The sequence below is a fragment of the Vitis vinifera genome, chromosome 18 (genome assembly GCF_030704535.1).
Source record: "Vitis vinifera cultivar Pinot Noir 40024 chromosome 18, ASM3070453v1".
Lineage (NCBI taxonomy): Eukaryota > Viridiplantae > Streptophyta > Magnoliopsida > Vitales > Vitaceae > Vitis > Vitis vinifera.
The window spans coordinates 11,918,640-11,946,171 of NC_081822.1; the positions used below are offsets into that span (position 1 = coordinate 11,918,640).

At 36.2% G+C, this 27,532-nt stretch overlaps 1 protein-coding gene and 1 long non-coding RNA gene across 7 annotated transcripts; one reads left to right on the forward strand and one right to left on the reverse strand.

The window, feature by feature from the left end:
• The first annotated feature begins 933 nt into the window (after window positions 1–933).
• LOC100262624 (filament-like plant protein 4) lies at window positions 934–9,656 on the forward strand. 4 transcript variants are annotated; one of them, XR_788318.3, is made up of 7 exons: window positions 934–1,270; window positions 3,770–3,892; window positions 4,392–4,611; window positions 4,863–7,275; window positions 8,012–8,075; window positions 8,659–9,246; window positions 9,338–9,656. XR_788318.3 is itself a non-coding variant. In XM_010666488.3 (6 exons), the coding sequence occupies exons 2-6, from the start codon at window positions 3,779–3,781 to the stop codon at window positions 9,103–9,105; spliced, it is 3,258 nt and encodes a 1,085-aa protein (XP_010664790.1). In that variant the 5' UTR covers window positions 934–1,270; window positions 3,770–3,778; the 3' UTR covers window positions 9,106–9,656. The 4 variants fall into 4 exon arrangements, 3 of the variants coding, with proteins under 3 accessions (XP_010664790.1, XP_010664791.1, XP_010664792.1); XM_010666488.3 differs by having other exon boundaries at window positions 8,659–9,656; XM_010666489.3 differs by having other exon boundaries at window positions 962–1,270; window positions 3,773–3,892; window positions 8,659–9,656.
• Window positions 9,657–16,100: 6,444 nt separating this feature from the next.
• Window positions 16,101–26,609, reverse strand: LOC104882570 (uncharacterized). Of its 3 annotated transcripts, none has more exons than XR_009464977.1 (3): window positions 26,478–26,609; window positions 26,130–26,222; window positions 16,101–20,509 (listed from the first exon to the last, which is right to left on the reverse strand). It is a non-coding gene; the product is annotated as an uncharacterized LOC104882570 (long non-coding RNA). The 3 variants fall into 3 exon arrangements; XR_009464975.1 differs by having other exon boundaries at window positions 26,325–26,597; XR_009464976.1 differs by lacking the exon at window positions 26,478–26,609 and having other exon boundaries at window positions 26,130–26,471.
• Between the last annotated feature and the right edge of the window lie 923 nt (window positions 26,610–27,532).

Below are 27,532 nucleotides of genomic sequence, written 5' to 3' on the forward strand. Positions count from 1 at the left end.
AGACTGTTAAAACGTGGGGGCAAACGACGGAGAGGGATGCCCCTTCTCTCGGATACCCTCAATCTAACGACAAGATGTCCTCCTCATTTTTAACAAAACTCCAAAAGTAAATATTTCCTCGTCTTTCGTTTGTTTTTTCCCAATACTATTTTCCTGATTTTGTGTTGTTACACCTCCAGGTTTTCCACCCAACAAGACATTCTTCCTTCCTTTTTTTCATGATAGCGAGTTTTTGAAACAAAAATTTATAAATTTAATTTTTTTCTAAAAATTAATTGTTTCGATATGGTCTCAAATTTTTGTTTAACGAGAAATCATAGACTTGAATTATCGTAATTTATATATTTATTTTTTTATTTAGTAACTCTCTACTTAATTTACAAAGGTAGTAAGTTTGAGCCATCTTTTTGGAATTATATTATAAATAATATATTTTTATAAAACTTTTATAATTACATGTTAGGTAACATTTTTTTTATTTTATTTTATAAAATTTGAGATAACGTAAACTAAAGACCGTAAGAAACAAGAGGACGTTGGTATTATGCGTCATCACTGTTTCACTCAGAGAACTTTTATGTGGTCAAAGAGTGGGCTGTAGATGGTAATATTTTATTATGCCACTAAGTGGAGCAAGCACTCATCACACCATCTATGCAGATCTGGAGAGGTTTGATGAACGGTCCAGATATTCGGATCCATAAAGTATCATACTGTGGCGGTAACGCACTAACCTTATGAGCTGTAGTGGAGTAGTGACGGTGGTCCAAGCTCGGAAACAGCTCAGCTGTTCCTTCTGCCACAAGCGTGGGGACCCATTCGTCAATCTGTAACTCCTCAGGGGTAAATCTGCCAAAAATTAACCAATTTTGGGTCTACACACCCATAAAATAATAAAATAATAATTTCCCTGTTAACGTTTTCTTACAATTTTGTTTTATTTTCTCTCAAATTTCATAATTTAAAGGCGATGTTTTGGAGCTTTTCCAACGTCTTGCCTTTTTGAGTGACACCTAACGCAGAATATCTTAGCCCACCCTTCACCACCACCACCTCCTCCTCCTCCACCGCCACCGTCACCGCAGGTACGATCATCGCTTCTCACTCTGTTGCCAAAGATGGAAATCATAACGAGGAGGAGGTAGAAGCCCTAGTTTTGGATCTCCATTGAGCAATCTTGAAAAAGATTGTGTTTCTCTGTAACTGAATACCACTGCAATCTTTTGATATCATCACAACTCTTTTCAATCTCAAAGCTGCATTTCTTGTGGTGAGTTGATTTTTCTATAATTTTCATCCCGATAATCAGTGCCTTCTCTGAGAAGACTAAAAAAAAAACGGATAATGAAAGCAGTTGTTTTGTTCTAGTCTGCTTTCTGCGTTTTGCTTTTGGTTCTATCTTTGATTCTAGTTGAGTTTTTTCTTTGTCACACTATACATTTTTATTTCTCTTTGTCGGTGCGTCTCCGTGTTGGGTTTCTTCCGCTTTTCTTTTTGTCTCTTTTTTTTCTAGGTTCGATTTAATTTTCCGTGAATAAATTTTGGCCATTAATTCTTAAATATTTAGAGATGTGCAGAGATAATTCGGAAAAAAATTTGGTTTTTTTTTTTTGGATAAATTATATTCTTCATTTCTCTGTATTTATGTCAATGCTGCCTTCGCCATTCACTCTCTGTTCAATGTGCAAAATCAAAAGCTGTTAAATCTTTTGATTTTGTTTAACGCACTTTGAAAATCTGCCTTTTCTTTTTGTCCTGAAAATATCTTTTTTTCTTCTTCTGTATATCCTGTTGTTGGATTTCCTTCTTATTTAAGGGATCTTCGACCATGTAAGGCATGTGCTTAGATCTTGGAGTTTCTTAATTGATTGGCTTGTTCATTGGTTTTCATGCACGAGTATCTGAGTTAGTGCTCCAGAAATGGAATTTATTTGAAAGAATGATGGTGTTTATGTTTCAATGCCTAACAGTACCTCAGATTTGGACTAGCTTTCAGCAATGTGCATTACTGTTTGTAGAATTTTTTATTTTTATTTTTGTGATGATTCATATCACATCCCTTGAATCTGTTCAGTTTTTGTAGAATATCGTATGCATTGTCAGTTTTGATAGAGCGAGCTAATTTTTCCTCATCCTCTGTTTGGTTGCTCAGAAAATGTCTGGAAAATGGAAAGCAATTTTATTTATTCATATATCTTTCTGGGAACTTGAAAAAGCAACACCCACACCCCCAATGACGCCCGCCCCCCCAGACTAATGCAGTTATTTAGCTCAGCTGAGGATCTTGAGGTTGAGTTATTCGATTTTGGAGAGACCAAGACAAGTATAAGACATAGCTTAGAACTTAATTTTCTTCTCCTCAACTTTTCTTGGTAATCTAGAGGGTTGATGAACTTTGCATTTATGCATCAAAGTTGCTACATGCTTTATTGGCTTGTGCTAATGAAATTTAGAATGCTGTAAATGTTGAAGTTGATATCAGTTTGCTGTTGTTAATCTTATTGTTGTTTTAATTCTCTAATGATTGAACTAATTACCAGAAAGAGTGGCTAAAGGAGGGTCAAATGGCTATGTTGGGTAATTATTTTCTATATGTATTTGAGTGAACATGCCAGTCGAAGGGCTACTTCTAGATTGCATCTCAGTCCATGTTTTGTGGATGTACACTGAAGACATCAAATTTGGTTTAAGCTATTAAACTAGGGCCTCACACTTGAAGTTGCTATGGGTTTGCTTTTACTTAATCAATGGGATTATCTAGGATACCTGTCTTTGTAATTCCTTGGTCATGTGGCCTCCATGGCTACATTACAAACATAGAGGTCTGACTGAGAAAACTATTTCATTTTTTGCTTATGATGTTGAACTTTGTGAACAGGAGATGACTTCTTTTCCCATAACTAATATGTTCAGTGTGATGTTTAATTTTTGTTAAGTCATTTTCTTTCTCGAGTATGACGTTTTCGCTTTCATAATGGGTGGTTTTCTTATAACTCGTGTGCAATTTTTTTTTCACTTTCATTATGGAGGCTTCTCTTATGTCACCAATTTTTGCCTGTAAAGTTATTATGATGTTTATTTAGATTCTTTTTACATTCTACTTAGGCGACATTGTTTTAGAAAGTGACTTATAAAATAAGAAAATCACCTCTGACAAATAGGAGAATCTGTGCTAACTGTAATAGTTCTGTGGCAAATTCTCTGGTGTGCTGAATTCAAACAACTCCAAAATGTGCAGTCCTTCACTCTTGTTGGGCATAGCAGATTTTTAATGGATGTTGAAATGCCACAGGGGATGTTTCAGATGCTTTTTCTTGTGATTTGCCAAATATTTATATAATTTGGAAATTATTACAGTCATGTTTCATCACTCCAAGTGCTGATGGAAAACTGACTGTCACATAAGAAGGCATTTCATGGTCTACTAAAATAGTATTACAATAAGAAGGGAGTTCAAATGCTAAAGTGTTATTCTGGAACTCTTACTCTCATCTTTTTCTGTGCATTAGGTTCCAACCTCGATGAAAACATTTATTCATTATTAACAAAAAAAGAAAAAAAGAAAAAAAAAAAGAAACTCATTGATTCAGATAGGGGTTATGAGTTTATGCTTTTTGGTGTTCAGCTGGACCTTGTAGTATAAGGGACTTCCAATGTTTTAGTTAAAATGTCCTATGTGATACTTTTTTTGAGCCTTGGGTAATATTGTTAATCTGATATTGTTTTTTAAGTGTAATTTGCTGTAACTGACTTGTGCTAGTTTAAACAGTAGTCTAAGATGAGTTGGCCCTGGAAGAAGAAGTCATCTGACAAGGCGGGAGCCGAGAAAATAGTTGCTGCATTAGAGTCTGCTGGTGTTTCTTTGACTTCAGCTGGATCTCAGGGCAATCAGGTGTGTTCATTGACAGCTGTTTGATTTCTACGATACAACAATAACTTAAACTACTGCCTACATAAACTTTATATTCACACTCATAAGGACATGAGTATTCATAACCTAAAACATTACTATTCCAATTTTTCTTCTTCTTACATTTGGATTTTTTTTTTATAAGTTTCTTCTTACATTTGGACTTACCATTCATTCATCCTTTTTATCTCATCGGGATATCTGTGACAAATGAGGATCTATGGTGCGGTATCTCAAGTATTACCCAGTTTATTTCTAGTTCATATATCCAGTAGCTGTCTTCCATACAATTGGAATACTCACTGCATTTTTTCTTTATATTGCCATTGTTTTTTACACTGCAATTTTTTATGTACTGAATTGGTGATGGGTTGAAATTTGTTATTATCTACTTGGATGTTCTGCTCTTATTTGGTCTGTATTGTTTTTGTAACGTCCCTGTAATATATATTCTTTTGGTTGTCTTCTTTTCCGTGAATAGGAGAATTACAAAAAGCCAACCTATGTTCAAATTTCTGTGGAGTCATATTCGCATTTGACTGGGTTGGAGGATCAAGTGAAGACATATGAGGATCAAGTTCAAAAACTGGAGGATCAAATTACGGAATTGAATGAAAAGCTATCTGAAGCCCATTCTGAGATGACTACTAAGGACAATTTGGTGAAGCAGCATGCTAAAGTTGCTGAAGAAGCTGTCTCAGGTATGATGCTGATCTAGTCCCACTTCATAAAATGAACAAAAAGTCTGTACACAAAATATGTTTATATTCACTCCAAAACTCATCATCATTTATTAGCAATGAAAATTCTCATGACGATTTTTTTTTTTTCTCTTCATTATCTCAGTATTTTTGTTTATGCATTGTAGTTTAAATATCTTCAGTTCAGACCAGAATTTCTCTGATTGAACTTGGTTTGAGATTCCTCAGATTGGGACCTCTCTTTGTTGCAGGTTGGGAGAAGGCTGAAGCAGAAGCTTTGGCATTGAAAAATCATCTGGAATCTGCAACACTTGCAAAGCTTACTGCTGAGGACCGGGCATCGCATTTGGATGGAGCTCTCAAAGAGTGCATGCGGCAGATACGGAACCTCAAGGAAGAACACGAGCAGAATTTGCATGATGTGGTTCTTGCCAAAACCAAGCAGTGGGAGAAAATTAAGCTTGAGCTTGAAGCAAAGATGGGTGACCTAGAGCAAGAACTCCTCAGGTCTGCTGCTGAAAATGCCACACTTTCCAGGACATTACAGGAGCGTTCTAACATGCTATTCAAGATGAGTGAAGAAAAATCACAAGCTGAAGCAGAGATTGAGCTTTTGAAGAGCAATATTGAGTCATGTGAAAGGGAAATCAATTCACTTAAATATGAACTCCATTTAGTTTCCAAAGAGCTGGAAATCCGTAATGAGGAGAAGAACATGAGTATTCGGTCTGCAGAAGTAGCCAACAAGCAGCATTTGGAGGGTGTAAAGAAAATAGCTAAGCTTGAGGCGGAGTGTCAAAGATTACGTGGCCTTGTTCGAAAGAAGTTACCTGGTCCAGCTGCACTGGCCCAAATGAAGCTAGAAGTTGAGAGTTTAGGCCGAGATTATGGAGAAACTAGACAAAGGAGGTCTCCTGTTAAGCCTCCTAGTCCACACCTGTCCCCATTGCCAGAATTTTCTATTGACAACGTCCAGCAATGTCATAAAGACAATGAGTTTCTCACTGAACGATTATTGGGAATGGAAGAAGAAACAAAGATGCTGAAAGAAGCTTTGGCAAAGCGTAATAGTGAATTGCAGGCTTCAAGGAATATTTGCGCCAAGACAGCTAGCAAGCTTCAAAATCTAGAAGCACAGCTGCAAATGAATAATCAACAAAAAAGTCCTCCAAAATCTAATCTACAGATACCCAATGATGGTTCCTTGAGTCAAAATGCAAGCAATCCACCAAGCATGACCTCAATGTCTGAAGATGGAAATGATGATGCAGTTAGTTGTGCGGAATCTTGGGCTACCGGGTTAGTCTCTGGGCTCTCCCAATTCAAGAAGGAAAATGCAAATCACCTCGAGCTTATGGACGACTTTTTGGAGATGGAGAAGTTGGCTTGTTTGTCAAACAATTCTAATGGAGCCTTCTCTGTTAACAATAAGAGATCTGAAGCTGTGGACCATGGTGCCATAGCAGAAGTCACTAGTAGTAAAGATCTTCAGTTGGAACAGAAACATGATTTGGATTCATTGGCCAATCAGGTGTCTTCTAATGCAGAATTGTCAGAAGTAAATCCTCAATCTGATAAGGATCTGCTTCCTTTGACAAAGCTCCGATCAAGAATCTCTATGGTCTTTGAGTCTGTATCAGAGGATTCTGACACAGGGAAAATTTTGGAGGAGATCAAGCGTGTTCTACAGGACACACATGATACCCTGCATCAGCACTCTGTAAGTTGTGTTGTCGAGGAAATACACTGTTCTGATGCTACATGTGATAGGCAGGCTTGTCCTGAGGATGCTGGTGTGACAGCTGAAAGGGAGATCTCTTTGTCCCAAGATTGTAAACCAGGGACTGACACCCTGCATATTATAAGCCAAGAATTGGCAGCTGCCATTTCTCAGATTCATGAATTTGTGCTGTTTCTGGGCAAAGAAGCTATGGCAATCCAGGGCGCATCCCCTGATGGAAATGGATGGAGCCGAAAAATTGAGGACTTCTCTGCCACCGTTAATAAAGTTCTTTGCAGAAAAATGAGTGTGATCGACTTTATTTTTGATCTTTCTAATGTTCTGGCTAAAGCAAGTGAACTCAACTTTAATATTCTGGGGTATAAAGGTGCTGGAGAAGAAATCAATAGTTCAGATTGCATAGACAAGGTTGCTTTACCAGAGAATAAGGTTGTTCAAAAGGACACCTCAGGAGAGAGGTATCCAAATGGTTGTGCCCACATTTCTGATTCCACTTCTGATCCAGAGGTGCCTCATGATGGGAATTTAGTCCCAGGCTTTAAGTCTAATGCTGCATCATGCAACTGCTCATTGGAGGAGTTTGAACAATTGAAATCAGAGAAAGATACCCTGGAAATGCATCTAGCTAGATGTACTGAAAATCTGGAGAGCACAAAATCACAATTACAGGAAACAGAGCAGCTTCTGGCAGAAGCTAAATCACAATTGACATCTGCTCAAAAATTGAACAGCTTGGCTGACACACAGTTGAAATGCATGGCAGAATCATACAGATCACTTGAAACACGTGCGGAGGAGTTGGAAACTGAAGTAAATCTTTTGCGTGGAAAAACTGAGACACTGGAAAGTGAGCTTCAAGAGGAAAAGAGAAGTCATGAGAATGCTTTGATCAGATGCAAGGATCTGCAAGAGCAATTAGAAAGGTTAGGATCTAACCTTCTTATTGGATTAGGTTTGGTTCATGAAAATGTCATGCCCACACTAATAACACCAACACCTATGATAGGGCATGGGCAGGTATAGAGGTCTACGGGATAATTTCTTTAGTCAAATCTTGCTTGATTGCTACCTGGCCTGGTCCAAAGCACATAATAGGCAGTGACATATTGTAAAATTAAATTGTTTGGATATAGGTAATAGCTTTTGGCATATTAGGCCTATTATAAGAAGATTAGAGACCATTTTTATGCATGCTTTGATACAAAGAAGAAATTGATAGAGTATATAATCACTAATAATGCAAGTGGGCTGGGTTTGGGGGCAACAAATGTAGGTAGGTTTGGTGACAATTGCTCCATCTGGAACGTAATCAAGTCTTGCAGAGCATGTTTAGTGATATATTCAAACAGGACAAGTTGACTATGCTGATTTACTTTTGGTTTTCACTTCCTCCTTATTATCTTGATTTCTCTTGTTTACTTTGTAATGTCAATAATTTAAAGACTTGATTGAATAAACCATTTTGACAATCTAATTATTTTGAGGTGCCTTTAATTTTGTTTTGAAGAGTTGAATCTCAAGCACTAATTGCTTGTGGAATGACAGCATGTATCTGCAATTGACTTGATATTCATATTTTATTAAAGCATTTTTATGATGTTCTAATGCTTCATCTAGTTTCAGTTTCTTCTCTAACACTGCATATCTTATTTTCTTAAGGAATGAGGGTTGTTCTGTATGTGCAATGTCTTCAGCGGCTGATATTGATGTCAAGACCAAACAGGTGAGGGTTAGAACTCATCTTGTGTTTCCCAAAAGTGTCCTTTCTCTCACTCACTTTCTAACATTTTTCACCATACACATGAATAGGAAGTAGCTATACACTGATGCTCAAAAGTATTTTTTTTGAATCAGTTGCCTGGACTTGCTTTTGAAACTATAGTAGTAAAAGTTTTTAGTCCCCACAAGTTTTCAGACAAATGAAGTGGCTGGCACATAATCTCTACTTGTCTATAGCGCTTTGTCATGCTTGGAAAATAGTTATAAAAAAAAAATTATTGTGCTGTTCTTTTAGATCTGCTTGTCGATTTGTGTGTTGCAATCGGTTATCATTTTAGTTAAGATAGATAATATGTAATATAGAAATTCATGGAACTAGATATTGAAATTAGTTTGAGCAAGTCTTTGTTTTGAAGTTCATGACTTCCATGGAACAATTTTGGGAAAATCCAGAGTCAAGGTTTTGTATTTATAATTAGGGTAGGGAATGATCAAATTTTATTGCCTACTCTGAAGCGGGGATTTGGACCTAGTTTTTTCTGCAGAGTCAATCAAAGTTAAACTTAGAACTGTTTCTGTTATCACAGGAGAGAGAATTAGCGTCTGCTGCAGACAAGTTGGCAGAATGTCAAGAAACCATATTTCTTCTGGGCAAGCAATTGAATGCCATGCGTCCTCAAACAGATCTCCTGGGATCCCCTCAAAGTGAGAGAAGTCAGAGAGTTGAAGTCTTCCATGAAGATGAACCCACCACTAGTGGCATGAACTTGCAAGACATTGATCAGGTTGACACAGAGAGTACTGCCTCAATCAATGTGCACAGAATAGGTGGTGAGTCCCCCCTGGAGCTATACAACACACCACGCAGCCCATCTGAAACTGAATCAAACCTCCTCTTGAGATCCCCAGTCGGTTCAAAGCATCCAAAGCACAGGCCCACCAAGTCAAATTCTTCCTCTTCTGCCCCGACCCCTGAGAAACAGTCACGGGGTTTCAGCAGATTCTTTTCATCAAAAGGAAAAAATGGCCATTAGGCTTGCAGCTTGCAGGCTTAATTGCGGCTTCTTGGTTGATAAGGCCATCTAATAATAGTCAAAAGCAGGGAATGTGAAATTAAGTTCTGTAGATAAGGATCAGCATCCTCTTCAACCAGCAGTGCCCCGAATTTTCAGAAGGTAATTCATTGAACATATCTTTCAAATTGGCTTTGAATTTCATGTTGCGTGGAAGAGGATGAGTTTTGCCTTATCATAATATGGTCTTCAGCCTTTGATCGGGAGACTTGTAGTCTACTTGCACATAATGGCATCCCGATTGAAAGCATAGAAGGCACCTTTGTGTTGGATCAGACTTATATATCAGAATTTGGAGTCCTCTCTTATTCGTGGGATGCGATGATATGGTTCTGGGAGGCTCCAGTTGTGAAGCTGCTTTTGCTTGGTTTCTTACTTAAAAGGTAAATTTTGTAACAAGTGGCTGTATATCACCCCTATATCTGTTAATTTGTTCTCTCTTCCCATCCACCTCTCTGTACTGGACCTAATTGTTATTTTGTTTAATTGAATATGACAGTTTTTTAAACCGATACTGGCATATGTTAGTTTTATTCTTGGGATGAGGGAATTTAGGATACTGTAGAAGGGGTGTAAGCTGGATTGCCAAGCTGGTCGAGTCATTCAAGTTGACTCAAGCCCAGCGAGGGCTTTTTTTTTTGGGTCTCTGTTTCGAAGTCAAGACAAACAAAATTAGTACAATCAAATGAGAGAAGACTTCACAATGGCCGGTTGGCTCAATGGCATCTAGACATGGGTGGGAGCTCCTCAAGGGGCCCTCGATAAGGAGATTTAACTTGCACCAGTTTGTAGTTATAAGTATTAAGTACTTGAACCTTTCAAAATCGATTTTCTTTTGAACATGACCATACCGATACGTGGATATCAAAGGAATTTAAATTACTATTTTATCCACTTTTTTTTCTTTTTCTTGTTTAGGAAAAAATTAATTTATGAAATTGGAAACTTGCCCTAGGAAAGATAGAGAAGCCTGATTAATTTTGGATAAAAAATGACATGTTAAATAATTAGTACGTTTTCTTAATGAAGTGTTGAATTCAAGAAATCTTCAATAAATCTGCTCTCCAAATCTTCATTATTGTTATTATTATTTATAACCCGTTTTAAGCTATGCCCAAAGTGTCAAGAGGAAATATCATAAGCGCTTGAGCAAACATCATGATTTTTCTTAAAAATATAGAAAATTAAAAAAAAAATCAAAATTACACCTTGAAACCACATTTCAAGGCCTCTTCTTACAAGGAAAAATTCTTGCAACCCAAAATCCAACACTTGAATCTTGATTGTGTTGAGCCGCACGACAAACTACTCATGCATCCTAGCCCGCATGTTGTGTGTTGTCTCTACATGCTAGCAACGTATGCTGCATCTCAAGCCACCACCAAGTCTTCAAATGATCCCTTAGAAGCCTCGGTTATCAAATTGCCTTGCCCAATACTCACTCATGGATATAAGGTGGCACCCTGTAAAGCCCTGGTGCCGCATTATCCGAGTCAACGTGCTAACAAAAGACCATGGCTATGGATCCGCATCATGGGCTACAGGCAAAAATATCATCAACAGCAACAATGAACATGCAAGTAGAAAGGCCATCGGACCAAATCTTGGTGGCCCAAATTGAGAGTCCATTCGTATCGAAATGAGTAAGACGAAGAATGGGCCACCGAATTGATGAATCTCGACTTTTAACAAGACATCCACAGACTCAAAACAAGCCCATTGGGCCCTGGGCCACCAAATTAAGAAACCTACGAAGTTTTAAGAAAGGAAACGAACATGGCAGACAACAAGGGTGGGATGATCGAAGCCATCAATAGAATATTCCAATGAATGTTTTACGGTCTCTAACAGATTCATTTTCTCTCTCTCTTCTTTCTAACACAATGCAACTTGAAGGGACTGTCCACCAGTAGGAGGACACACACCATAATGAACATATAGACCAACCCTTCAAAGGATGGAACAAACGAAGAACCTTGAAAAGGACGGAATAAAATTTCATATCTTTTAAAATTCTTGGTTAAAGAGAGATTTCTTTTGACTGCAGAATCAAAAATGGCAGACGTAGTCTACATTAATCCTGATTCAGTGTATCAAAATAGGAATTATCAACTAACCTACGTTTCCCTGCCTTCCCAATTCTTTTTCCTCCACTTGATTTTCCCTCATGTCCTTGCTGTCTTCTCCCGAGGCACACTATTTTACCTCTTTTTTTCCACGTATTTTTTTATTTATAAAAAAAAATAAAAACTACATAAAGATAAAAAAAAAAAAGAGTGAACCGCACGTGAAACAAGTATTTGAAAAAGAAACCAATCGTTGAGAGAAATACTAAAAGCGCCATACATTCAGGGCACATTGCGACCCTTTTTATAATCTCCCCGCCGTGGAAAATGATATCCTTCTTCTTCTTTGCTTATGCATATGTTAGACTTGGAGTCGTATATTAGACTTGAAGTCCTATAAATCAGGGTAATGAAACACATGATGGGTTGTAATGCAATGAAGGATATCGTTTTCAATGGAAGGAGATTATAAAAGAGAGAAAAAAGCATCAACGTGTACACATTCTCACATACCTTACCCACGACATACATGACTTACTTATGGCTGAGCGAGACGTACTTGCAAATTTCCAAAGAGGAATCATTGACCAGCCCAATGGCTGCCGCCCCTTCATTATTGGGGAAGGACATGTAACCCCCATGCCTTTTGTTTTTGTCTTGCTTTGATTTTCTAGCTAAAACATGTGAAGCTTGAGTACTGTTATTCCATGAGCTAGAAAAGATAAAACGTTTACCGTAAAGATTTGATCAATATTGATAATTCAGTGGACCTTCAATGATTTGTCTTTGTTGGAGCGTTTCAAAGTCATTGCTCAAGTTGGGAAGAAATGCCTCCTAATTTGGACCAAGCTTCGTATTGTATTCATAGATCCATGTCGGGATAGGGACATACCAATTGCATGTGAAAGAGTAGAATTTTTCATCCACATAAAGCCTATTTATATATAAATTAATTTGGATAGGTAGACTTATGGTTGTTTGTATATATATTGTATGTCTTTTTTCCTTATCCGCTACCTAAAAAATACATCATATGAACTTAGAATTAGACACAAACAGATAGCTAAAGAAAAAAAAAATAGCATAAACTTGGGGCCTATATCATCAGTTCATCCATGGACAAGAATCAGGCAGAATTTTAATCTAGCTTTATAACTAATTATGTAGTCAACTTCATGAATGTAAGAGGGGCATTTCAAGTTATGATTTCACTTCTTCTTTTTTTCTTTTTTTTTTGATAAGTTTCCATGTCATGTTTTCACAAAAATACAAAGGATTTTCCTAATTGTAGTAGCTTTATGAGTTTTTTATTTTTTTTTATTTTTAAGAATGTGTTTTAAGGGTTATCCCATGTGTCCATTAAACAACTAGCAAAATTGACCTAACAAAAACTCCAAACACATAATTGATAAATATAGAGAACCCAAAGAATTCAGATTTTGAAATCAGAAACATGATTTGGCTAATTTGGATATGCCTATTGATGGGACAAGAAGAATTTCACCATGTATGACCAAGAGTATTGAGTTCCCACAACTGTTTCTTAACTGGACTTACAGATCTACCAATGTTTGCAAGGGTAACCCAACTGAACAGCAGAATTTCTATTTCTTTTTTTTTTCTAGTCAAAGTGGGCTAGTATCACAAATTATAATAATAATATAAAAAAAAGTAGGTAAGTAAGGAAGATTTCAGTTGGAGTCTTAAGTTGTGTGGCTAGGAGAGCTTGAAAATGAGATGTGGGAAGATGCCATCATCCCACAGCCAGTCGAAAACACACAAACTCTGATATATTTGGAACACCCAACATGTCTACCCTACACAACAACCCACCTCCCAACATAAGCGGTTCTCCTTGTCATCATCTTATGCTGAGGAGGAAAAAGAGAAAAGAGAGGAGAATACAAACAGTAATAACCACATCAACAACAGCTAACTAAGGAGAAACCCAACATGATGACGGTGGAAGAGATGAATAATATCATCCAGGCATAGTCAAATGTCACAGTTTGTTCCATCTTCCTCCATGTTGGGACTTGTACTCTCTACAATTTAATCAAAATTTCAAAGATTTTGAGAGGTCCTGGTGCTGGAAAAAGATTCTTAATAGTTTCTTCAACGTCCAATATCTCCTCAATTAATGGTCTCTTTTTATTTTTCCCTCTCGTGAACAAGAATGTTGAGATTGTGGTAATGGACACGCACTATACTCTCTGTTCCGTACATACACAAGCATGCATGTGAAGATACTTTGTCTTTCTAGGCTCCTCAATTTCAACTGCTACTTGAAGTTTCTTTCAACTGATTAAAAAAGTATATATTCAATTTCGGTGACAAGAGAATTTGATCAGGTACTGGGGTTTTAGAATCTCACTAACAAAATAAGATCTCCTAGCACAAAATTCTCTTCCTAAATCTTAAAATAATGCCAGTAAGTGCTTCTGTTCCACACTACACCGCTTCTGTTTCCCCCCTCATCAGAGGAGAGTTTCACCCTTACAGCTGCCAACGTTGATTAAGATTTGCAGTTGAGTTGCCATCAATTATGGCACCCTGCTTGGGATTAGGACAATGTGACCTGGGAGCCACTTTGATTTGAGACACTCACATGAAAGCTATAGAAGACTGTCTAATCCCTTATCATTAGTCTAATATCATATTATTAAATTACATTTTTTTTTGTTTGCCAGTCAACTATATAGTCTAAATCAAACATCTTTTCATCTATTATTTCTGGCACCGTTTGGTTTTCTTTAAGCTCCATTAAGTTTTGATTATAATCTGTTACTGAAGTAGATGGTAGCAGCCTTTTCCTGAGGTGCATTTCAATGCTAGAGGGTCTGACCTGGCTCATTTTTGTTATAACCTGTTCTTGAAGCTAATAAATCAAACAGACCAATACTTAGTAACAAGGAATCTAATCTTTTATGTAACCCTTTCCACTCTCTTCAATGGAGCTGAATAAATATAGGAAACTCCAAGAATTTACAAGAAAAAGACACTGAAAGATATGGAAGAATAAATAACCAGAAAAATAAATAAATAATTAAACCAACCCTAAGTCAGTACAGACTTGGATTTGGATCTAAGAGTTTCTAAAATAGATCTGATAGATAACTCTTGATGATCATACTATTCTACATGTGAACTGTGCCCCATTTCAACTATGAGTGGTCCCCAGTTATTAAAATTTCAAAAAGTAACATCATGGGAAAACCTATCCAAATCAAGAGAAAATATTTAGAAATATTTTTGACAAATAATATTTGAAAATAAATTTACTTGAGAGTTTTTCTAAATTATCGGGTAATCGATAGACATGAAACTTAAAAGGAAAAAGAAGAAGGAAGAGGCCAAATTTGTTGGATCATTTTGGGAATACTAATACAGTACATGCCAAAGTACATTCTTATATAGTTTAGCCTTAATAAGCAGATGCAGCATGCAGGTACAGAGCCTTATCTAGAACATGAGATTCAGGTGAAATACAGATTCAGATGATGAGCATACCTTCTAAAGATATGTAATTTAATGTTAATTTTGTATACTTTTCCATGATTGGGTACATTTATAAATCAGCACAACTCTTTCTTAGCAAACAGCATCACATGAGTTATCATCTCATGTTATCTATATGCCTAGCTACGCTAGTCCTTGAAAAATATGGAACCACCCACATTCTAAACACATGTATTTTTTGAAACTCCAGATGGAGACAAAAAAGAAAAAGAAAACAAATAAACAAGGGAAAGAGAGAAGGAGGGTTTTTTCTTCTCAGGACAAAAAAATGTGTTACTAGAAGATGTTCTAATGGGGCTTGGGAAGTAAAGCATGCAGATGCCACTAATACCAGAACCATATGTAAGCTTTCATTCTCTTTGGGTCAAAAAGAAAGAAAATGTGATCGACTTGGATAAGCCTAAGGATGATGTGCATCACTTTCAAGGTCACCACCAAATTTGATTTTATGAACCTCTCTCACAACCATATATCATCTGTGAGTTGAAACGTAACTTATTAATGAACTCCACACCCCTCAAGATGCCTTTACTACTGTGCTTTGACCCTCAAATACTACCACCCAATGCTTCAGAGATAAAAATTTCAGTATTTCTAGGGTTCTAGGAGTGTCCCATCTGTACGATGTTGTGGACCACAGATGAAGGGCGAGAATCTATGGGGCGGTGATGGACCACATTCACTAAAAGGAGATGGGGTTAAACAAGGATCATATGTCACAGCCATCATTTAATACCTGTGCCAAACAGCAAGATAATTTAGGATGAGCATCATGCCATAGCCATCATATATTTAATACCTGTACCCCAACAGTAAGATGATCAAAATTCATTGCAGACGGCAAGTGGGTGCTGGAAACTCTGGACCATCCATTACGCCGACCACCACTTGATTTTGCAACAACAGTGGACCAATACTCCATTCGATGATCACGCCTATATAAGAAGCGGGGTATACAAGATTTCCTCCACGGGTCCACCAAATACGAACCTGAAATGGACGATGATGATTTAGATTAACAGATTAACCTTGGCTCAAAATCTAATCAAAGGTCAAACAGTGAAATAGAAAATACTCAGAGAATTGAGTCTTGGGGCCATAAAAAATAACAGTTGGTGACACACACATGACAATGAGATAATTCTAAGAGACAAAGCTCCTTTATGAGAAACCGCATTTCTTGCTTAGATCCTGTGGAAAGTACCCAACATGCATATATCTGTGATCAAGCAGAGTCCTGGACATATTTTCTCTCATTTTCAGAAAAATCATTCCATTTTGCTGTGTGTTAATGTTGGATGGTATTTTTTGACAGATTTCCCAGTTCAGCTGTTGAGTAAAATAAAAGTAAAGGAAGCAGGATCAAACAACTTAAAAGAAAGGACCAGCAGCCCCAAATATCCTTAACATTAGTCCACTTCTCTCACAGGGTACAACCCCACACCACCGTGAGGAAAATTTCAAACTTTGAGATGTACAAAAATCTAAACCCAAAAAAATGCTCATGGGTTCTGGGTTAGAATTAATATAAGAGAAACCCCAGAAAATAAAATAAAATAAAAAGAGAGAGAAAGAGAAAAATAGGTGAAAAAAAGGGAAGAGAAGCAATGAAGCAGCTTCCTCTTTATCCATTTTCTCACACAAACCCAATCCCATCCCCCAAACTTCGTTTCATCTGAGCATGGACGTTAAAGACTGAAAAACAACTTCTTCACATGGAATTGTGAGGCCCATCTCGTGATCGAAACCGAACTCTTCCTCAGCTTGCTGAAGCAAGCTTTGAAACTCAGGACGTGTCAAGAAGGAGATCGGGACAATGTATCTTGTTCTATTTTCACCAACGTATACTGCAAAGTGGCCTTTCGGAACATCAAGTGGAAGCCCCTCTTGGTCATAACCTTGTTTCTTTCCCAAGCTGGAGCATCTCTTGAGAATTTGCTTGAGAACTGCTGTTTGAGATAGTTTATTTGATTTCCCGAGAGCCATTTTCTTCGGGTGAGACGTCGAAGACCAGGAAGGAAGCAAGTAGGCGATAATCAGAGAAGCGAGAAAGGAAAGGTGAAGGTGGTGTGGGTCGATTGAAAGGTTGTGCAAGGGTATATAAGCTGAGACTTGAGGAGGAGAGAGAAACCATGTCGAGTGGGGCTGTGGGGTCAAAGGAGAGACCATGGGTGTTTTGGGGTCTGTGTGAGTTTAAGGACATGCTGGGAGCCAAACCCATTGGGTTTACAACCTCTTGTTGCCCTTCCAAAGGACATCATGGCCCCTCTCCCTATCTCTCCTCTCCCTCTCAAAAAAAAATATATATATGCACATATTCTCAACTTTCGAATAGTTCTAAGTGGGGGTGTTTCCACCCAGTTTTCATCGTCCCCCCTTTTTTACTAATTATTTATTACACACCGTTTCTGGGCAGTCATTCTTTGCTCCAGAATGAGAAGAAATAGTGAAAAATAACACAATTGGAAATAGAAATTGCAGTAACAAAAGTAACTCAAGTCCCGCTGTTCGAGTTTGAATTCCACGGCACCAACCCTTTTCATGCAAAATTTTTGAACTTTTAACTTTCTCCATGCTTTGTCCCCCCTATTTGAGTTTGTCGACACATTCTTCCATTTTCCTGCTTTGCTTTTCCAATTTCCATTTTCACTTCCCACTTTTTAGTAATTATTCCCCTTCATTCTTAAAGTTTTTTCACTTCGTTGTGGATGGGGTTCCTTAATTGATCGATGTTAACGGTACTGAAATTTACCACCCATTGAAGCAATGTGGATTTTGTCATCCAGCCTGTTGGGCTTGTGATTGTGTGGATCAAATCGCTGATAGGGGGGCAGCGATTCACATGTGTACCTGCTGCCCTCTTGCAAGATTATTGACAACCCTCGCTTCCACAAAATGATTCTAGCTCTCTTTACTTTTACAGTCTCTTTACTCAGCCACTTAATGGTGTCTTGATATCATCCTCTTAATCACCTTTAATACCCTAGTTTTTTTTTTTTTTTCTTTCTTTTACATTATTGTATTTATATATCACCCATTTCATTGACTGTTTTGTTTTTGCAGAGTGTCTAGACTCCTAATTCAAGGGAAAGGGAGACGAAAGTTCAATTGTATCATAGAATACACAAACTCCTACCATTAGATTCAAACTATACATGAAAATAGTATAGATATACTTCATAGATTCAACTACCCTGATCTGACAATAAAGGGCGCCATGATATGCAGTCCCTGCTGTACATGACTTTTTGCTGAATCCAGAAGAGGAATTTTCGTGGTTACTTCACGACTTCTGGCCAAAACTGGTCGATAAGGAAAAAAAGAACATGGAAAAATAATAGAAGATTCAATCACATAAAGAGGTCAAACTATCATTATGCCTATTTGAATTATTAATCCTTTGAGCATAATGTCTAAGCTGAAGGTGAAATTGAAGATACTTGAAAGAAATGTAAAGATGATGTTCTTTTCTTGTTAAACATCCTAAGCGCAGCAGCATATACTTTATAGGTCAGCCTCATTCGGCTCCTTAACTGCTAAGAATATGAAACTCCATCCGTTGAGTACTCTAGAGAGGAGGCAGGTAGGTTCCCCATGTAAAGAGATTCTGTTGCAACATGAATCTAGACATACAACAAAACACGACTATCTACCAAAATGCATTTTCCTATCCATTGTTTTTTCCTTCGTGATGTAACTTGCCCCTCATCACAGCCAATAGGCCAGCCTAGCATCCAACCCTTCGAAGCTGCTCAAGGAAAAGCACTCCATCTCCATCCATGTGTTCACATAACAAGCAAGCAAGCCGACTATATGCTCTCTAGTATCTAATCCCCATTTGATTAATAGCTTTGTATCATAATCGATCATTAATATTTAACAATCTTGCTCATTTTAGCCCTCCATCTTAACTTGCATGTTTCTTCTTTTCATTATTTTTTTTTTTCAATAAAGTTTTAGGTTAATTTAGTTCTACTAACTACAGAAATATCACCAGGCCAACATGCAAAATAGAATATAAATCCAGAGCCACCATGTAAATCTCATTTGGAAAAATAGGTCTAAATAAAAACATCAAAAGAAACAGAATTCCCTCCAACAGAATTCTGTCAGCAAAATTAAAAACTAACAATCAAATTAGTTTCATTTAGATAAATTGGCTTCAGACTAACCCAAATGACAGATTTAACAAGATGAACAAAAATTTTCCATGGATCACTTTGTATATCAATATTTTTATTTATGGCCTCCATATTAGAAGGGAGCACCCATGTGGTCCTCCTGTTAAAGACCAGCACCACCAGACATGAGGAGAGTCGTAATCAGAAATAAATTCAGAATTAAATGGGAGCTACTTGTATCTCTGGTCTGGTTCCATTGCAGAGTAGCTATTCCCCATGTTCTAAGGTCCAAAAACAGTCTCACTACTGAAGAATGCTGAAGTTAATGCTTAATGAACCTACACCCAGCCTTCCTGTCTACCTCTTCACATTTTTATCATCCCAAAAGGTACGTTGCAGTACATAAATTCCCACGGTCATACTTCATGCATGTGTGGGAGACCCACAATCAATACCCTGCTATTTAGCTGAGGCGATTCATAACTCAATAGAACAACTATTGGAACCCACATTGGAACACCATTGCGGGTCTGTTTGGTAAGTGGATTACAATAATCCAGGGCCCATGACCAGGTTTTTCTTTATGCAATTTTAGATTATCCTAATCCACATTTGTTACAGAACTGTTTAGATCTTAAATTTTTTTTTGCAGGTTTTATTCAATTTAGTGGCAGAGACCAGAAAAGACAAAAGAGTACTAAAGGGGTTTTGGAAAAACAGGTCCAAGGTGAATACACTTTCTCAGCTCTTCAGCCCTCTGATTGAATATAGTAACTGTAGTTGGCTGCTTATTCCTACCCCCAGTTGTGAGTCATTTGGAAAAACCTACCAAAGAGATTATCTAATTCTAAACCCTTGTCCTGTACCAGTTAAATAAATAGGAAAAATTTACTGAGTCAGCTGAGTCAAACTCAAAAATCAAAAATCAAAAGATGCCTGAATTAAGACTCGAAGGTGAGACTGAAACTGGAATGGGCCAGGGGCCAGCCTTCAAAAGAAGCTAGCCATGTTCCGTGAATGAGATTGGTTGATGAAGGGAGGACAAAAACAGAGAAAATAGGGGGGAGGGCCCACTGTTCTCACCGAAAGGCAGTGACTATCATAGCTAATCAACGAAAGCAGTTTCTAAGATAGAAAATGACCACCCTCTCCTAAGCACATGAAGGCCATGTTACCTTGCTGCTTCCAATACCTCTTGTAAGGACAACATGGTTAGGAACTGTGATGTCAACCCAACTGCTCAGTTAATTCAACCCAACCATGTCAGGAACTGCAACCACCTATTTGAAGTTTTTTACCTTTTCTTTAGGCGTCTCTCCAGTTTCTGTAAGAATGCTAGGTAGGAAATAACTGGTAAGGAAATGATATCATGGTTGCAAGAGTATTTGTTAAGGGTGTCTAACATCATGAACTACATGACTTTTATCATCGGTAAAACAAAATAAAGTAGCGATTATTACTGTGATGTTGATTGAACATAAAACCATAAAAGCATCAGACCCGGAAAATGGACTGACAACAATTAACATGTTTCAGTTTACTTGAAAAAGCTAGACATCAGCTGCTCAAACAATTTCCATGGAATCAATCCTTCACCGCCAAAGGCCTATAGCAAGCACATCATGAAATCAATAAAAACAGAGGGTTTTGTCCATGGACCTGTTTCAAAGAGAAAAAAGTAAAAACAACTTCCAGATTTCCCCTGTCTCAAAGAGATTAAGAGTATATTTGGAACCTAATCTGCACTTTTGCACTTTTGTAATGAGCATCATGAACCAACAAGAAAACGATGTGATGGAATTAAATTGACAAGATTGAAAGCAACCATGAAAGCTACTGAAATTACTGAGAGATGGATGGCCCCTTTCCAGCTCACCACTGGAATCCGGAACAACCAAGGACTTACGGACGTACCTGAACCATAGCTTTGAGCATTATGTACTGTATAACACTATAACTTAATGGAGTAAGACTAATCATTTAGTCTTGGGTGCAACTGTGTGATCTAACATAGCATCCCATACAAGGGAACAGCATTCTATTGAGAGGGTCCAAGCCAGGATGGATGATTTGTTGCATGGGTCACAAGAGTCCAGCTACACAGGAGCCACAAATAAAGCAAGAAAATACAGTGAAGGTGTCTCATTCTTTTGGGAACCCAAAAATTCAAACAACACCCAGCTATGAAGTCAATGCATTAAATTGACAATAAGAAGTATTGCAATGAACCCTCCCTCCCAGTCAATTTAGAATAGCTACTTGAACTATTCTCTGATAGAATTTGAAATAGAGAGGCAAAACAAGTAATGTGAATAATGAGCATGTTTGTCAATGCATGCCTAAGGGATTACCTCATATGTAATATTTTCCTGTCGGTATTCTTTAAGAGACAATCCATCATACCATCTGAAGCAAATGATTGAAGGAGTTAAAAGTCAGTAATCTGATCATTGCCATCGTCCTGACATTCAAACCAGATCACAATGAACTATCTTTTGAGAGAGGGGCCTTTTTTCTTCCACCGTAGCTTATCTATTCATTAACAAGAGCACATAAAAAGGCTTGCATCTATAACTGCCCCTGACCATCAACAGCCACCACTTGCTTGCATTTTGCAGATTACTACTGAACCAACCATGTTATGCATCAAGTATCTATGAGCAACCTAATTAACTTCTGAAGACCAAATCTGACATGCAAAGGAAAAAGTTGCTTTGGTTGTGTTCTAACATAGTGATTTCTGAACTTGATCTCATCAATGAATCCAACATGGAAGTCACAGTCCAATAACCTGAGAGGGTTTCTCCATTCCACCATCAATTATATACTCCTCAACCAATAAGTAATAATTTTCATAATTAAAACCCCACTCTTAGTGTCATCACCATTGTTCACAATGATTTCTAAATTACTATTGAACCATGTTTCTTGGTGCTGCGGCAAGCCAATGGGCCAACCAACTTCCAAAAGCATCAAACTCTCACTTTCCAAACAAAACAGTTACCTTCTTCAAGAAGAGATTCATCACATCCGAATGAAGCCCATCTCAAGACAACATTTTTATAATGCACAGTTACTACTAGAAGCTACTTGAAAAGGGTTGAATAGAGAACAGTGGTGTAAAGGAAGTCTAGCCTATCCAAAAGTAGTACAAAGTCTTGCAGCGCCTAAGATCCAACAGAAGTAGCTCAAGAGTTAATTAAGGACCCAACAGATACAATGGAAAAAAGCAATATAAGTAAGGCCATTAGAGGCCCAAAAGGGCAAGGCCAGTTATCAATTAGGGATGAGATAAGCACAGAAACACCATTGAAGAAGGACCACACAGCCTGACTAGGACCATAGTCAGTCAAGGTAGGAGTCACATGCCAATCTGACAAGAAAAGGCCCAAGAAATAAGTAGGCCAACTATCCAAAGCCAGAAGAGTATTAGCACATGGCACTCCCCCAAAACTGATTAAAGCAAGGAAAACTTAGGTATAAAAACTCCCGAGGAATTTAGGAGTATAATATCCACAACAAAAAGGCCTCATCTCAAAGTAGGGGAAAAAAAGCCACATTTAAAAGGGAATCAAATCATGAAACCTCTTACAGTAAATAAAGAAATGTTATACTGCAAATGCTAGAATACATTGCAATGTTGGCACTTCCATTAAAAAATGAGATAGAGCCATCTTTATGTTGTATAAGGTAAGCACAAAATAAAACAATAAGTATGAATTATGTGGCGCCTACCAGTGTCCATTTCCATGACACCCAAGGATAACCAGATAGTGGCTCACACATGCCCATTGATAGGAAAGAAGAAGATGATGATGAGCAAAGTTGTGAGCTCATAAATCATGTCTATCACTTCTCTATTTTTCTATATTGTGTTTTGTACCATACTATGTAGCATGGCTTTTTTAATGTAATAAATATAGATAGGAAAAATACCCATACAATATATGAACCCTGTATCTGTCATCAAAATACACATATGCTTCAAATAAGATATGTTATGGTGATTCATATCGGTTTACAAAAAGACGTATTCTATAGTTGTATTATATCATGTATCATGAGTTTTCAACAATCATGATGATAAGTATGACAATACATTTTTGTATGTCAATGCCCTAGTTCACTCTTTCATGTTTTAGTATTTCAACAATAATTCGGTTTTTTAATGAAAAAGAAATTATTTTTTTCGGTTGGCAAATAAAGGAGATATATCAAAAGAAAGGAGCATACCAAGTACACAAAAGGTATACAAGGGCGCTAAAAGAAAGAAAAGCCCTAAAAGGAGAAAACCAAGGCTATAAACTAAAATGGAATCCATCAATAAAATGAACATAGAGAGATCAAACCCTCAACCCATTAACAAAAAACAAATTCTGATGTTAACATATGCTTTAACCCTTTTGTCAACAAGAATCAAAAAGATGGTTATGATGAGGATGAAAATGCTTTTTTTTTTCCAATCCCCTCAAAGTTCTGCCATATTTGTTTATCTTACAATCCTTGCACATTCTTCTATATTTTCATATTTTGATAATATTTTAGTTTCTTAAGAAAAGGAAATTTATAATGCTAATATATGCTTTACTAACCCTTTCTTAATGAGAATCTATAGTGCCTATCAAAAAAAGAAAAAAAAGGGAAAAAAAATCTATCAAGTTGAGAGACTCATTGTATCACTAATACAGATTAAAAGATCGAACTAAGTAACTAAGGGTGAGTTCACTAAGCTTTCAAGAAAGGAAAAGGAAAGGAAAGGGAATCATTATGGGATGGAAACAAAAAGGAAGGAATAAAAAATTGAGGCAATTAAGTGTGGCAACTTAGAAAGGGACCTTAACTATGGACAATATGAATATGCAAGGTTGGACTTTGGTGAATAGATATTTTATGTATAAAGATGAAGAGGAATCAAGTGAGCACATCGTTGTCCACTATTCAAAAGCAAGATTATTATGACAGTTGGTCTTCTCCTTATTTGAGGTGGTATGTGTTGCAATCCTGACTTAAAGCAACATTATTAAGTTGGCAAGACCGTTTCATTCGGAAAAAAAAAAGCATAGAAAGTGGCTCCTTAATTTTATTTTTTATTTTTTTGGGTCATTTGGAAAGAGAGAAATAAAGAGGCTTCTGAAAATGTTGAGTTATTAGATTAAGAACTTAAATCTTGTTTTATGTGTAACTTTTTAGAGTAGACCAAAAGGGATTTAGAGGCGTATGTTTGATTTTGCCAATTGGTTAGGCTACATGTAAGGGGTGTGAGTATCTTTTTTGTTTTCTCTTTTCTTGTTCTTTGCTTTGTTGTGTACTTGTATACTTCCTATGTATTTTGTAGCTACCTTTTTTTAGGCTTATAGCAAATTAATATAATGTTCTTTTGCCTATCAAAAAGAAAAGAAAAAATAAGAAGAAGAAGAGTGTGGGAAGCAATATGCTACTAGATTGTTGATTACACAACTATTTTAGGAACTATCAACTTATCTCTCAAAATTGGAAAATCCTTGAAAGTTTGGTACTTGCATGAAATTGAACAAATTTGCAAGATCTTGAGATCCTATTCTCATCATGGCAAAGAACAAACTTGACAAACACTTGAAAAAGATCTCAGTTGGTGGTTGCATCTAGTAACAAGATTATAAAGCTCTAGTGAAGAGTTTTGTGTTATGCATCATCAATTCATTTCATGTAAGTTGACAAATAAATAAAGGGTAGATTGCTTAGGATTTCAATTGACCGTAGAAGATCTCTAAAACTTGAAATCAAGTTTTCTTTTCCAAGTTGGGGAACTAACAAGGATGAATCTCCATAAAGAGATCCTAAATTATTCTACTAAAGGTATCTAGTAACTTTACAGTTTTTTACGTTCTTTAGTGTCATAATTAGTTAATAGCAAATAACTGAATTTTATTTAGAACTTAGGAAGTTTTGGAATTATTCTTGACAAATATTTTTAAACTTTCTATTTTCTAAATTAATTTCTCTTTTTTTTTTTTTTTTTGAGTTTTTATCTTGAATCCTTAGAATCAAGAAGTCTTATTTATTAGAAACTTTATCACAAGAAGTTTCCATAAAATAGGTTTTTAATTATAAAAACAAAGAAGATTTAATAATTTTAGGAAAGGAACAAGCTTTCTAATAACTTACCACATAGGTTTTCATGATTTTATTTAGCTTTTAGGATTTTCTAAAGCCTATAAATGAAGATAATTAATGTAAGACGAGATAAATAAAATATTGATGATAAAATAATATTAAGTTTTCCATATTTTGTAATTTTTAACAGCCATATTTATTTTTTAAGGCCTTAGTAAGAATCTTAGGTGCCCATTTTTTCTCCTTTTATCTCACTCCCTATATTTTATTTTATATTTCCTTGTTATCATAATTTTTATTCCTTATTCTTATCCTTAAATACTAAAAGACTGAACACCTAACCCACCTATTTGACTGTAAATAACCATCCTAAAGTTGTCCTTCAACAAAATCCTTAAGTACCTATCTATAATGCTCCAAATTAGACAATATTTATTTCAAAAGTAACTACGAAACCAAAAACAACACAGTGTTTAAAATTACCAGGTACTTTCATGCTCACCCTTTCTGATCAATGAATTTGCATAAGAACAAACACTTAAAAGAATAAAGAAACCTACTTCCATTATTAGATTCAACAGTAGGTGCCTTGTTTGACATTACCAAAAGCACCTTTTCAGCATACAATGGTAAGTTATATATGCTACTCTTGGCCAAATTTTTTATTCCATGATGGCTTGTGGGTGATTCTGAAATATATGAGACTATAATGATTATGTTGTTGGTGAATCAAAGGAAATACAAGTGGCAATGCAGAGGAGCAAACTAAAGTACAAAAATTCTATTTCTATAATCCATGCTCTTAAGGAAAACTAATCAGTTGATATATGCATTGCACATGGCCTCGGCCCTACAAGCCTACAGGACATAGACAATTTTGTCATCATAGAATTATTTCAAATTTTTTGGGTGAATAAAGTTGAAATCGCAATACTTAGTGAAATAAAACAATGCATGATTGAACTAACTTACATCGACACAACCATTGAATCCAACTTGTTAAGAGAACGATTCCTAAATAATCAAGACTTGGATTTCAATCTCTTGCCCAAAATTCAGAAAGAAATAGGAAATAACGCAAGAAGTATCAATAAACCACAGCACTTCCGAATACAGAGCTGAATTGAAAATTTTCATAAACATTCACAACAAAAAACAAAGCAGAGTTGAGGCAGCAACTATATACCATATTCTACAGCGGAGCGAGTCATTTAGCGCATGACATCAGCGCCAACCTCCAAGCTTCTCCGATAAAAAGAATTTGATTTATTTCATTTGCCTACATTTATTTGGTAGCCAAACACGCAGAGATTATTAAATATAGAAAGTTTTAAAAAGGAAGAACGGAAGAAAGAAAGATTCGAATTTTTTCATTTCCTACATTTTTCTCGGTGACCAAACGGAGAATGTTTGCAAGATGCAAGAAAAAAAATGAATAAAGCAGGGTTTCATAAGTTGAGAATCGCAGATTCTGCTGATGATCACAAGATGGAACAGGAGTTTGCGCCAAGTCACGAGAGACGAAGATTGTTACCTTGCGTCTTGGTTTCTTTTTGAGTTATCTCCGTGTCACCGTACTGTGATGTACGGATGAAGACAATCGCGTCTGATTGGCCTCCGCCATTGTATGAATGAGATGTATCTGGGCTCTAGGGTTATTATCTTCAGAACTGGGCCAGAAAAAACTGGGCTGATTGGGTTTTAGGACAGTGTTTTAAGCTTGAGCCCATGTCTTCATCGGAGCCAACTGACCCAACTCGTTGAAAAAGTACAGACTACTTCACCTTAAATCCAAGCCCTTATTTAACTTAAATTTTAATGGAGTTTAATAATATTAAATTTCAAGTTACTTAATATCAGTATGTGCGAAATAAACTACTTTTATTCATATAAGAAAAGCATTATTTCTATGTAAGATACGATATTTAAAAACTAATAATTTGAGATAAAAATAATAATTCAATATATTTTTAAATATCTAGAAATATCAAATTTTATTATATTGATTTTATATAATTAAGATATGATATTTATAAAATAATAATTTCAAAAAAAAAATTAACTTAATATATTTTCAAATATTTCAAAATACCAAAGGGATTACAATAACAAAAAGTTCATAATGATTAATTATGCAATTAGTTAAGTTAGTAATTAGGTAATATTTGGTTGCTAAGAAAATGTTAAAAATTTTCTAAGTTTAATTTCATTGATTAATCACTAATTTGTATATCTAGTGTATGTTTAGATCTTTGACATGAAACTAAGATTTGGTTAATCTAATTTTGATGATAACAAAATAATGTTCATAACTAATGATTTATCCTAAGGGTGTTTAGGTAAAAAGGTCTCCAAAAAAGCAATAAAAAATATGTCAAGTTAAAAGGAAATCAATAATAAAAAAGAAAACCTCCAAAGAGAAAATCAATTAAGATCATTTGTTTAAGATCTCTTTGTAAAGTTGTTGGTGTATTAGAATCATATATTTTATTTTTACTTAAAAATCACCAAATTGCCTAAATCGATTTTAATCTTTTATAAATTAGATGATTTCACGTTTTTTATTAAAAAAAAAAAAAAACACCTCTA

Excerpts from the sequence above, each read along its gene's own strand:
- LOC100262624 (XM_010666488.3), top strand. The coding sequence starts at position 3,779 with ATGAGTTGGCCCTGGAAGAAGAAGTCATCTGACAAGGCGGGAGCCGAG. Across the intron at positions 7,276-8,011 it reads CTGCAAGAGCAATTAGAAAG|GAATGAGGGTTGTTCTGTAT; the intron begins GTTAGGATCTAA and ends TATTTTCTTAAG. Across the intron at positions 8,076-8,658 it reads TTGATGTCAAGACCAAACAG|GAGAGAGAATTAGCGTCTGC; the intron begins GTGAGGGTTAGA and ends CTGTTATCACAG.